The sequence below is a fragment of the Myripristis murdjan genome, chromosome 19, assembly GCF_902150065.1.
Source record: "Myripristis murdjan chromosome 19, fMyrMur1.1, whole genome shotgun sequence".
In the NCBI taxonomy this organism is placed as follows: Eukaryota; Metazoa; Chordata; class Actinopteri; order Holocentriformes; family Holocentridae; genus Myripristis; species Myripristis murdjan.
The window spans coordinates 13,721,398-13,733,270 of record NC_043998.1 but is presented as its reverse complement, the minus strand read 5'-3'; the positions used below and the strand labels follow the sequence as shown (position 1 = coordinate 13,733,270).

Here is an 11,873-nt window from a genome sequence, read left to right as displayed (position 1 = left end):
TGAGTGATTTTACCCTTAAGCGTGTTTTGCCGAGGGAATCCACTTAGACACACTAGACGTCACATCCTTTTTCAGAAACTTACATTTTGTAGGTTCTGTAATAATCTATAATATATACAGTACAGGCCAAAAGTTTGGACACACCTTCTCATTCAATGCGTTTTCTTTATTTTCACGACTATTTACATTGTAGATTCTAACTGAAGGAATCAAAACTATGAATGAACACACGTGGAGTTATGTACTTAACAAAAAAAGGTGAAATAACTGAAAACATGTTTTATATTCTAGTTTCTTCAAAATAGCCACCCTTTGCTCTGATTACTGCTTTGCACACTCTTAGCATTCTCTCAATGAGCTTCAAGAGGTAGTCACCTGAAATGGTTTTCACTTCACAGGTGTGCCTTATCAGGGTTAATTAGTGGAATTTCTTGCTTTATCAATGGGGTTGGGACCATCAGTTGTGTTGTGCAGAAGTCAGGTTACTACACAGCCGACAGCCCTATTGGACAACTGTTAAAATTCATATTATGGCAAGAACCAATCAGCTAACTAAAGAAAAACGAGTGGCCATCATTACTTTAAGAAATGAAGGTCAGTCAGTCTGGAAAATTGCAAAAACTTTAAATGTGTCCCCAAGTGGAGTCGCAAAAACCATCAAGCGCTACAACGAAACTGGCACACATGAGGACCGACCCAGGAAAGGAAGACCAAGAGTCACCTCTGCTTCTGAGGACAAGTTCATCCGAGTCACCAGCCTCAGAAATCGCAAGTTAACAGCAGCTCAGATCAGAGACCAGATAAATGCCACACAGAGTTCTAGCAGCAGACCCATCTCTAGAACAACTGTTAAGAGGAGACTGCGCGAATCAGGCCTTCATGCTCAAATAGCTGCCAGGAAACCACTGCTAAGGAGAGGCAACAAGCAGAAGAGATTTGTTTGGGCCAAGAAACACAAGGAATGGACATTAGACCAGTGGAAATCTGTGCTTTGGTCTGATGAGTCCAAATTTGAGATCTTTGGTTCCAACCGCCGTGTCTTTGTGAGACGCAGAAAAGGTGAACGGATGGATTCCACATGCCTGGTTCCCACTGTGAAGCATGGAGGAGGAGGTGTGATGGTGTGGGGGTGTTTTGCTGGTGACACTGTTGGGGATTTATTCAAAATTGAAGGCACACTGAACCAGCATGGCTACCACAGCATCCTGCAGCAACATGCCATCCCATCCGGTTTGCGTTTAGTTGGACGATCATTTATTTTTCAACAGGACAATGACCCCAAACACACCTCCAGGCTGTGTAAGGGCTATTTGACCAAGAAGGAGAGTGATGGAGTGCTGCGGCAGATGACCTGGCCTCCACAGTCACCGGACCTGAACCCAATCGAGATGGTTTGGGGTGAGCTGGACCGCAGAGTGAAGGCAAAGGGGCCAACAAGTGCTAAACACCTCTGGTGACTACATTTCAGGTGACTACCTCTTGAAGCTCATTGAGAGAATGCCAAGAGTGTGCAAAGCAGTAATCAAAGCAAAGGGTGGCTATTTTGAAGAAACTAGAATATAAAACATGTTTTCAGTTATTTCACCTTTTTTTGTTAAGTACATAACTCCACGTGTGTTCATTCATAGTTTTGATTCCTTCAGTTAGAATCTACAATGTAAATAGTCGTGAAAATAAAGAAAACGCATTGAATGAGAAGGTGTGTCCAAACTTTTGGCCTGTACTGCATATTGCACCAAGGGTAAGTAGGGAAATGTTCTTTTGTTCATTTTGGGTGAACTGTTCCTTTAAATAAAATACCAGCAAGGTAGTGCTTCAGTAAGATAGATAGATAGATAGATAGATAGATAGATATACTTTATTGATCCCAACCAGGGAAATTCTGGTGTTCCAGCAGCAACAGTAGAAACATACAATACAGTTAAATAAAAAAGAATAAAGGCTAAATATATACAATAAAAACTATAAAGGCTAAAACTAAAAATATACAATAAGGGCTAACCTAAGGAAAAGAGATGTGAGATGTGAAATGTGAAATATACAGATGGTAATGAATATGACAATATACAGATGGAACTGAAGTATATACATGATTGTATAGATAAGGAGAGTTAGCATGAAACCACGAAACCAAGAACCAAGTGGCAGAACCTGACGCCCGTACTGGGATTCAGGAGCTAACCGACTTGATTCAGCCTCTTAAGGAATCACCACTTCCCCTCCAGTCTGAAAAACAGTGTGAATGTATATTAACCTAGGATGTAATATATAGATAATAAATAATAAATAAACAGTTAAGGTGCTGGGTAGTGGATAATAAATAAACAAACAGTTAAGGTGCTGAGTGATGTATAATAAATAAACAGTTAAGGTGCTGAGTGATGTATAATAAATAAACAGTTAAGGTGCTGGGTAATGGAGTGCTAAAAACAGAACTATACATCAGACAGTTGTGAGTCTCTGTCTGACAGATGTGATTTGTTGTATAGTGTGATGGCTTGTGGCAGGAATGATTTCCTGTATCTGTATCTGTCCCTTCGACAGCGGAGCTGTAACAGTCTGTTCAGTCAGTAAGATAACATCGTGCTCTTTCCACTACTGCAAAGTTGATATGAAGGGTGCTAAAGGAAGAGGTAGATTTAGTGAAGTTTGCAGTGGCCCCCAGAGGCATTTATTCACCCTGTTAGTCAGTCAGTCTATTATCAGTCAGGTCAATTTGTCATTCCTCACCAATTTGAGACACACAGCAAACTACACCCATTATAGCTATGAAAGAGGACGAGTGAACAAAGAGTGTCCAGTTGCCTACCATTAACCACATCATTACCCATTACCCTCATAGATGTGGTGGAGGATTCAACAGCAGATACCTGTCATTCACACAGCCCAGAAAATACCACTTGGCTCATAATCATCTCCAAAACTGAGACAAAATTTTCAGTTTAGTCACAGTCAACAAGGATTCACACAGCCAAGGTTTATACATGGACGTGGATGAAAAAAAAAGAGAAGTTTCTAATTATGCTTGTTTGAATAGCTATGAAAATGATGTGCGGTTTGAAAGATGTTCATTATTTATCTTTTGCTTTGCCGCCACTCAGCCTGTGTTCTGCCCACATGGTTGGCTAATGAGTTTTGATTCATGAGTGTCTCCCTCCCAGCCTGCTCCTTCCATGGAGTGAACAGACTGGCAAAAGACTGCAAAATTAGCCATTTATCCCCCTGAATATCGCATATTATGTAACAGATAATGCCATGCTCTCTTTATCTCTCTCACTTTCTGTTCCCTTAGTAATAATGATCTGCTCAGAGAGGTTTGTCTCGGGCTTATTGGACCGTCCTGCTTGTTTCATTAGTGTGTTTTTTTGTGCGGGCTTTACCCTGAGATGGGAGAGTGGGTGATGCACTAGTCCACGGGCTTTCCAAAACCACTTGTGTGTCCATTAGATTTGTGTTCCCTGTATGCACTGCTGCTGCTGCTGATACCCCTGTGATGAAGCCGGATCGCCCTGTATTATGTCTAATATAAAGAGAAGCACACTTTCCTTGGGATTAAGCCTGAGTCATGTACAATACCCTGAAAAAGTATTCATGTACCCAAAGCTCCTATGCTCACTTCCTTTTGTGATTTTTTTCCTTTTTTACCTTGCATGCACTCTTTAACAACTCTAGAGAACATCAGTGACTGATTCAAGCAGGTTAAGAGTTTTCAGAGACAGCAAGGACAGCCAGTCTTATTAATGTGGTTGTTAATACTAATCATGATTTTATGACAAGGGTGTTATGCCTGTAGTCCAGTTCGAGTTAATTTTCCATCACCAGGAGCTGTTTTCATCAATTAGAGCGTGAGGCGGACTGGCAGGTCACTTTGTCTGGGTCACCTGGGAACCAGAAAATAGGCGTGATGTCAGAGTGAAATAATATGTGTGAGACTGGGGGAAGCCGAGTTTCATAGTCAGCCAGCAACAATGATAATTGGCTGAGGCTTTGTGAGGCTCTAAAGCTCTGTGCTCGCTGTTGGTAAACCATAGGTGTTGATGGTCAGCTATTGTTGCCAGAGCATCTTTCCATCATTTCCTCTTTAAAACAAACAAACAAAAAAATTAATTTCTTTTGTTCTTTCTACTATCTCTTCTCTGTCAAATTTAGCATTATTCATTGAAAATCTCAGCCGTAGCCGTAGCCCCCCAAAAAACATCTATTATGCAATTTTTTTTATTAATACCTTATTTATTTTTTGTTATTTTTATTGCTAGTCACATTTGTATACTGTTGTTGAGTAACTTTTTGTCTTGTATGTAGTGGATTGTAATGGATTTATTCATTATCAGAGCAATAATACTCAATGCATATCTTGTTTGAACTGAAATTATATTTTTGTGTTTATTCAAGGGTAAAGACAATAAACGTGCATGAGTGTAATATTGTTAAATTGGAATCCATTATGCCTAAATACTCAATCAGCAACTATTTTATAGGTCTTTCAATAATATGATATGCCTCAAGAGGAAAATAGTGTTCCTCATGATGTTTTGCACATAGTTTAGTTAAAAGGGTTTTCATTGATGGGAGGCAGAACAGAACAGTCATAACTGGATGCTGATTGGCTGACAACAGCCTCTCCTCTGATTTAAATGAGGTAAGCCTGGTGAGTGGAGGCTGTCCAGTTGACATCCTGTCAACTGGCCTGATTGGATGGATGTCAGTGATTCTTTAGTGAGGACACCCAATCAGGTTGAAGTCCAGTTGTGACACCTTGACAGGAGTTAGTCTACTGTAAAACGAAATGGAGTTTGGAAAATACAATAACATTATTATTTTTTAAATCTGATTTTATCAAAATCCTCATACCTTTGATGATGCATGGAGGACATTTTGAATTGCTTTTATAGGATGCCTTTGACAGGAAATTGTTTTTTTTTTTTTTTTTCAAAGCCCAAAACTGAAGCATGTGTCAGTGCCTTTAATAGAGCTGATTTGCCTGATTAGCTGTGTTTAGGTGCTTTGTTTGGAGGCCATGTTCAAAGCACAGTGGTACCTTCCAGTCTGCACACCCTGCTTTATTGACCTTTTACAACCAGGCAGGCGGCTGCTGCTAATTGTTTACCACCACATCCGGTGTCACTACACTGCATGGTTTATGGAAAAGAGCCCTTTGAGTTGAGAGTGATTTGCATTTATGTTTTTCACACTGCCTGGTTATGCTCTCCAGCCTGGCCTTGAGTCTGGCTGTCTGAATTTGATCTAATATTTCATATCACTCTTTAAAGCTATTTTTGTAGCCTTGCTTTAATGTGCTGCCTTTACTGTGTTATTTTTACCCTCAGTACTCTGTGTTCTTATCTGTCTGTCCAATCTTATCTTGTGGTTCATTGTTTTTACTTGATTGATCGCTTTATTTAACATCTCTCTCATTTGATTTGATTGCTTGTGAATTGTTTTTTTTTTTTAAATGTGATGTACAAATAAGGTTTGTTATAATCAATTCATGATCTAGCTGCACAGAGATGCCCAAGACTTAAAGATATTGTGCACATTTTCATGAATTAGGTTGAGTATGTAAATATTTGGTAAATCAATGAAAGTCCTATGTGTTATTCTGTGTTTTTAGACATATCCACCACGGTTTAAGTCCTGTAAGAAGACCTTCACCTGAGGTTTTTTCTTCTTTATTGATCCAACACTGTGACATGGATGGCTTCCCGGGGTGAAGGAAATGAAACGGGGTCCACTGAACATACTGGAGAACAGAGGGAAGATGAAAATCAACAGGAACGTGCCTGGATGTATGGTAACACAATGTGACTAGGAGGCAATAAATGGCCCAGTTAATCACAGCATGTAGCACTTTTTTGACAGGGAAAAATGAACTTGGAATAAGTGCTTTGAAATTACCTCCTGACTGTCTGGCTTTAATAATGAGTCTCATGGAAAACTCAACAGGTTTGACTTAGCTGGGCGGTGACGTCAGCCTACTACAACCAATCCGGTGGTTTCTAGAAACACCTTTTTTTGGTAATCCTCTTTCCTGAGCGGAGCTGTCTGGTCGGCACCGCGCAGTGCGCTCTGCTTGCGCCAGGAATAGTCGCGTAACCAAGACACATTAGCCGGGCTTACGCTCGTCAGCTCTTACCTGATCCGATTTTCTTGTCATTTTTTTTTTTTACTTACATTTAATTTGAAAACAAAAAATCTTTTTTTACATGTAAATTTGTAAACAGTTTTTCATGATGGTGTTTAGTGTAGATCTCCGCTTTTGGGGCAGTCTTTGCGCACCGAAATTGAGGCTCAAATTCACCAGAGAGCGAGAAGCTTAAGTGTTCATCTTTTTTGCTTTTTCCTAGACGGTTCCCAAGCGTGAAAAATGTTTCCACTCTTGTATGGATTGTTGTGCTTCTGTGCGCTTGGCTGCGGTCAACTTGCGAGCTGCCAGCCTGACGACGGAAAGCGGTACATCTGCCGGGCCATCCCGATCAGTGGCGATGCCAGCTGCCCGGTGACACTGTTACCCGAACTGAACACCGGGGGCCAGGAAGAGGAGCTCAGAAACACCGTAATGCAGCTACGGGAGACAATCCTCCAGCAGAAAGAAACGATCGCCAACCAGCTGGGTACCATCAATGAGCTGACCACCAAGCTCTCCCTCTGCGCCTCAGCCTCCGAGGATGGGAAGTATAAAAACGGAGCGTCCTGGGGCAAAGATAAGCAAAACACAATGGGGGACGTTCCCAGAGATCCTAATGACACCATTGACAGTCTTGGGAAAACCATGCAGGGGCTGAAAGACCGCCTGGAGAACCTGGAGGTAAGGCGCAACAGATCGCCCGAGGCGCGCAGTGTGCGTAAATGTAGTACGTTGTTGCCAGCACGTTTTGATGGGACTGAATTATGTGAGAAAATAGGTGTCACTATATTTACATCTTCAACAGGGTAAACGAGCAATGACAGCCATGTGAGTATTTTGGAGATCAAGCGGAGGCAGGAAGAGATTATCACTCCAATTGGCCAACGAGCGTAACTATTACGCAGCACTGATTACGCAGTCAGTGCCTTCACTCTTTGTCAGATAAACAGAGCGCCTTAACTAGGCTGAACAATGTTTTCCATTTAGTCCTAAAGGCTGAAAATGACTCTCATTTGATTTGAACAAAAATTTTATCAAGTCATTGTCTCGTATTCAGTGTTAAAATCTTGTTTTTCTTAAACCAGGTCACACTTTTTTTTTTTTTTAACAAAAACAAGATTTTAACACTGAAAATGACACTAATTGACTTGTTAAGATGGAGATTTCCCTCCAGTGTTGTGAAGCACTTGAGTGCACTACTTATCTTAAATAAGCTGGCCTATATCCCCAAACCTACTATAGCATATGGTTAATCCACACTGGTTCAGTAAGTAAGAGTACAGTCTGGAGCCTGACTGGCTCTTTCCCCTCAGCTTTATTTTTAGAGTTTAATTAACACAAGTGCCAGAAGTAAGCTCATTAAGAATTAACAGGCTTAGAAACCTGACCACTGTTGTCTAGTCTGTATCGCAAAGAGTGGACCTGTGTAAGGCTTGTCATAACAGATCATGATGTTATATCTTTAGATTAGTCAGCCAATAACATCATGGCTGGCACAGCAGTGTGAAACATCACTGGTCTCCGACTGTTCCTGATCACTGCAGTATCTGCATGCCTTCTCCGTCCTTGTCATCCTGTCCTTTCTCCCTTAGCAACAGCAGATGCGGGCCAACAGCTCGGGTGCCTCATTCCCCAGCGAGCTCCGCGACCTGCTGCAGCGCCGGCTGGGTGAGCTGGAGAAGCAGCTGCTGAGGAAAGTCAGTAACCTAGAGGAGGAGAAGAGCATGCTGTCCAATGCCACAGCCGCCTATAGGATGAAGACAGAGAGCACGCTCAACGCCCTGGTGGAAAGGATCAGTGAACTGGAGAAAGGTCTGGGACAGAACCAACACACTAAACACCTATTCATTCAGAACCTGCCCCACTGCAATGACCTAACTATTACCGATGAAGTGAAGATGGGCTTGAATAGTGTTTTGAAATGCAGCTGAATTGAATGGAAAAAGGTAGCACTATATATAGCATCAGAGAAGACAGAGCACATACTAGTGGAGAGGATGAAGTGATGGTAAAGCTACATAGAGTGAAAGCGTGCCGTAGTTCACAGAGCTTGCAGCATATAAATACATTACAATAACAGAGTGAAGCCAGGGAAAGTACATGCTCTATAAAGCAGAGAGAAAGAGAGAGAGAGAGAGCACTCAGCAAGGAGCTGTGGGAGTTTTATGAATCAGGGACGGTGAAGGAGGTTCCAGACATGCTCAGCTACACACAGACGCACACACACCACACACACATAGCACTTGATTGCACTGTGGGCACATAAAAGGGACTCTGTCTTCCCTTTGTTGAGGCTGTTTGTAGCCCACATCCTGACTGTCTGTGGATTAACTTGAACGGGCAGTGGTGTCATTTACTTGCTTGCCTTCCCAGGCAGTGATTAACAAGTTAAAAGGACATGGCCTCATGGGACACCTTTCACCTCTCCCTCCCTCCCTCTGTGTGTCTCTTCTCTCTCTCGCAGGCGGAGGAGACTTCAAGTCCCCAGAGCAGTTTAAGCTGTCTCTCCCGCTGCGTACCAACTACCTGTACGGCCGCATTACCAAGAGCCTGCCGGAAATGTACGCCTTCACCCTCTGCATGTGGATAAAGTCCAGCGCCACCATCGGCATTGGCACGCCTTTCTCTTACGGTGCAGCGGGGCAAGCAAATGAGATCGTGCTCATCGAATGGGGCAATAACCCTATTGAGTTACTGATCAATGACAAGGCAAGCACAACTCTCACAAATAAAACTGTTATTTTCCTGCCTCCCACCCACACATCACTTTCATAGCTATTTATTATACAAATAACTCACCACAAAATGTGAACTGAGTGATAATCTCTTAACCCAAAGTCAATAAAAACTCCATTGAGATTCGCAGGAGCACCTAACGCACAGCAATTCAGCCCCCTCAGCTTTTACCCAAACTGTTTAAGTTAACTCGGCCAAATTTTACTGCTCCCAAAAAAGCATAAAATGACCATCAAGTTTCTCCAAACTGCTCATGCAGCATAATCCAAGTGTTTTGCCCACTGGGTCCAAAAGTGCAATAATTACCTTACAATCCACTATATTTTCCACACCGCCAACGCTCTGGTGTTGGCAAAGTTTCCGGCTATGTTTTCATTCAGCAACAATACCTCACCTGTGCTTCTGTGTGAACAAACCACAACTAAGCACACCATATTGCAACTTCAGGTGGCCCAGCTGCCTTTGGCGGTGCGTGACGGGAGGTGGCATCACATCTGCATTGCCTGGACCACACGAGACGGCCAATGGGAGGCTTACCAAGACGGGGAAAAGCTGGGTGGTGGAGACAACCTGGCTGCCTGGCATCCAATCAGACCTGGAGGAGTCATCATCCTGGGGCAGGAACAGGTGAGGAAGCTCTGTCGTGATCTCTGAGGAAATGAGTGATGCAAGGATCCTCAAAAGTGAAAATTGCAGTGAGGACCCTTTAGACTCAAATGACAAAAAAAAACATGGAATAAGCACAAACTTTGAGTCCTGTTCTCATCTTTGGGCCTGAGGATTAGGACTCTTTCGACCTGACTGACAAAAAATTGTGGAATAAACAAATAAACAAATATGGCAGGGCAACAGAATACTAGTTCGGAGGTTGAGTCCATATGGTTCTCATTGTCGGCCTGATACACTGATAAATTACAAGCTTATTCCATTCCATTTTGCCAGTTTAGTTTAGGGATGGGATGATATAGGATTTCATCACGGATCATGATAAAAAAAAAAAAAAAAAAAAAAAACACTAAAACTGATCATGGTGAATTTCCATGATTGGAAATAATTGCAACTCCTGTAATTCTGAATATACTCACATGAGAGAATACAGTCCTACACTGATGTGTTGGCAAGAGTCTGAATCTGTCCTTGTTTGTTTTTCATTAAAAAGGATGTTCACTAAAAAAATGTCTTCTGTGTGTGATGCCATAGAACTGTTTGTTTCTTTAAAAAAAAAGTAAGGTAAAGTGATTCCAATATGTTCTAGTGCCATTTTAGTCATGATAAGACATTTTCCTAGTGTCCTGTGCCTTGCTGAGTCTAAACGGTCCTCACTTTAACCAACCCTCAATTCGGCATGCTCCACCTTTAAAGGGAAGGTTCACCCAAAAACGAATCTACACACCCTCACATCTGAGGTCAATGGGTAGCAACTCTTTAGAGGTGTTTTGGAGAAAAGATGCTACATATTAATTGTGCTGAATTTATATATTTATTTTTATTTTCTGCACCTTTTAGAACTCTGAAAAGCAATACACATTGATGTCAGTTGGGCTGACATAGCGTTGTTAGATAGATTTGCACGGACTGCCCACAGGGGGGTAGGGGGATTGGGAGGGGGGGTCTACTGGCTCTTCAGTTCCATTAAGTAGTGCCCATCTTATCAGAGCACTGTGTGGTATGACACACACCTGTATTTGTGGGATTAGTCATTACTTTATGTACCATGATTAAAGGGTACAGCCACTTGTCTAGTGGATGCATTACACAGGGCCTCTCTTCCCCATGAAGTGTCATTGATTTTTTTCTTACACATAACCTGAAAAAAATCTTTGTCCTCACAGCCAGTGTGTCTTTCTAGAAAGGAGATCAGCATGGCCACATGATCACAAGCAAACCTTTCAAAGCACAGTGTCAAGTAAAAGTAATAACAATGATAAGACAGCAGGTTGAGTGGCAGGTTGCCGCCTTCACTCCAGAAAGATAATTGCCTGTGTTGTTGTTTTTTTGCTTGCTGTTGCTATTTAATGATGTCTTGTGTTTATGGCCCTTGCAGGACGCAGTGGGCGGGCGCTTTGATGCCGGGCAGGCGTTCGTGGGCGAGCTGAGTCAGGTGAACATCTGGGACCGGGTTCTGAAGCCCGTCGAGATCCAGACCATGGCTAACTGCTCGGCATACATGCCTGGGAACATTATCTCCTGGCTAGCAAGCAACGTGGAGGTGTTCGGGAGAGGAGCCTTCAAACGGCCACTGGAGACGTGTCAGGACCGGCTGCCCAACGCTTAGAGTCACTCTCTCTCTTCGTCTCTCATTTCATTAGCTGTCATTTCTATCCATTTGGCGTTTTCATGTCTCTGCTCTGACTGTCAAGTGGTTGTTATTGACTATGTGTTATTTACAGGTGTCTGAGAAAAATCCGTGGTTTAAGCAGCTTAGCATGCAGAGAAATTTCACTTATCAATTCTGTAAGCCAGATGCTGCGAACGGGATCTCTCAAAATGAAATGCGTGCACTCACATGACATCAAGGCATTCACTTAAGCTTCGACAAACACATTTATGGATCTGTAGCGACGGACGAGGGAATACACCAAAGTGCAAAATGGTACATGGACGCTAACACATACACACTATTGTGCATACACACGTTCACATGCACAGAGATGTGTTACACAAGTACTTTGATCCAAGGTAGCTGAGTAGTTAAAAACATATTCCAGCTGCACTAATAGTTCCCAAGGCGCTTTATTAGTCGCTGCATGGCAACCAGAGAGCGAGGTATTGATTTTTTCCCCTTGTTTGCTCTTGGTTTTTGTTTTTATCTATGTTCGCTATTTGAAGAAAACTTTGCAGTGAGTTTATGCGCATTGATAGCCGCTGTGTAAAAGTCATAATACACAAGAGGGGCGTTCTGTACCATGATTGTTGGTAATGGAGTGCTGACTGCATTCATTTCTGCCTCTTGGTTATTGCATCACTGTTACACCCGCCACGGTGAAGAATGCAATCTCAGACATAATTGCTA

The 11,873-nt window shown here is 42.4% G+C and overlaps 1 protein-coding gene across 1 annotated transcript; it reads left to right on the top strand.

Annotated features, from left to right (window-relative positions):
• The first annotated feature begins 5,718 nt into the window (after nucleotides 1-5,718).
• On the top strand, nucleotides 5,719-11,873 carry nptx2b (neuronal pentraxin IIb). Its single transcript, XM_030077165.1, has 6 exons — nucleotides 5,719-5,786; nucleotides 6,345-6,805; nucleotides 7,717-7,936; nucleotides 8,589-8,833; nucleotides 9,308-9,487; nucleotides 10,905-11,873. Exons 2-6 carry the CDS (start codon nucleotides 6,365-6,367, stop codon nucleotides 11,133-11,135), a joined length of 1,317 nt encoding a protein of 438 aa, XP_029933025.1. The 5' UTR covers nucleotides 5,719-5,786; nucleotides 6,345-6,364; the 3' UTR covers nucleotides 11,136-11,873.

Bases quoted from the DNA above. Each gene is read 5' to 3' on its own strand.
- nptx2b (XM_030077165.1), top strand. From the start codon at position 6,365: ATGTTTCCACTCTTGTATGGATTGTTGTGCTTCTGTGCGCTTGGCTGC. The intron at 6,806-7,716 runs GTAAGGCGCAAC...TTTCTCCCTTAG, and splicing joins ACCGCCTGGAGAACCTGGAG to CAACAGCAGATGCGGGCCAA. The intron at 8,834-9,307 runs GCAAGCACAACT...TTGCAACTTCAG, and splicing joins AGTTACTGATCAATGACAAG to GTGGCCCAGCTGCCTTTGGC.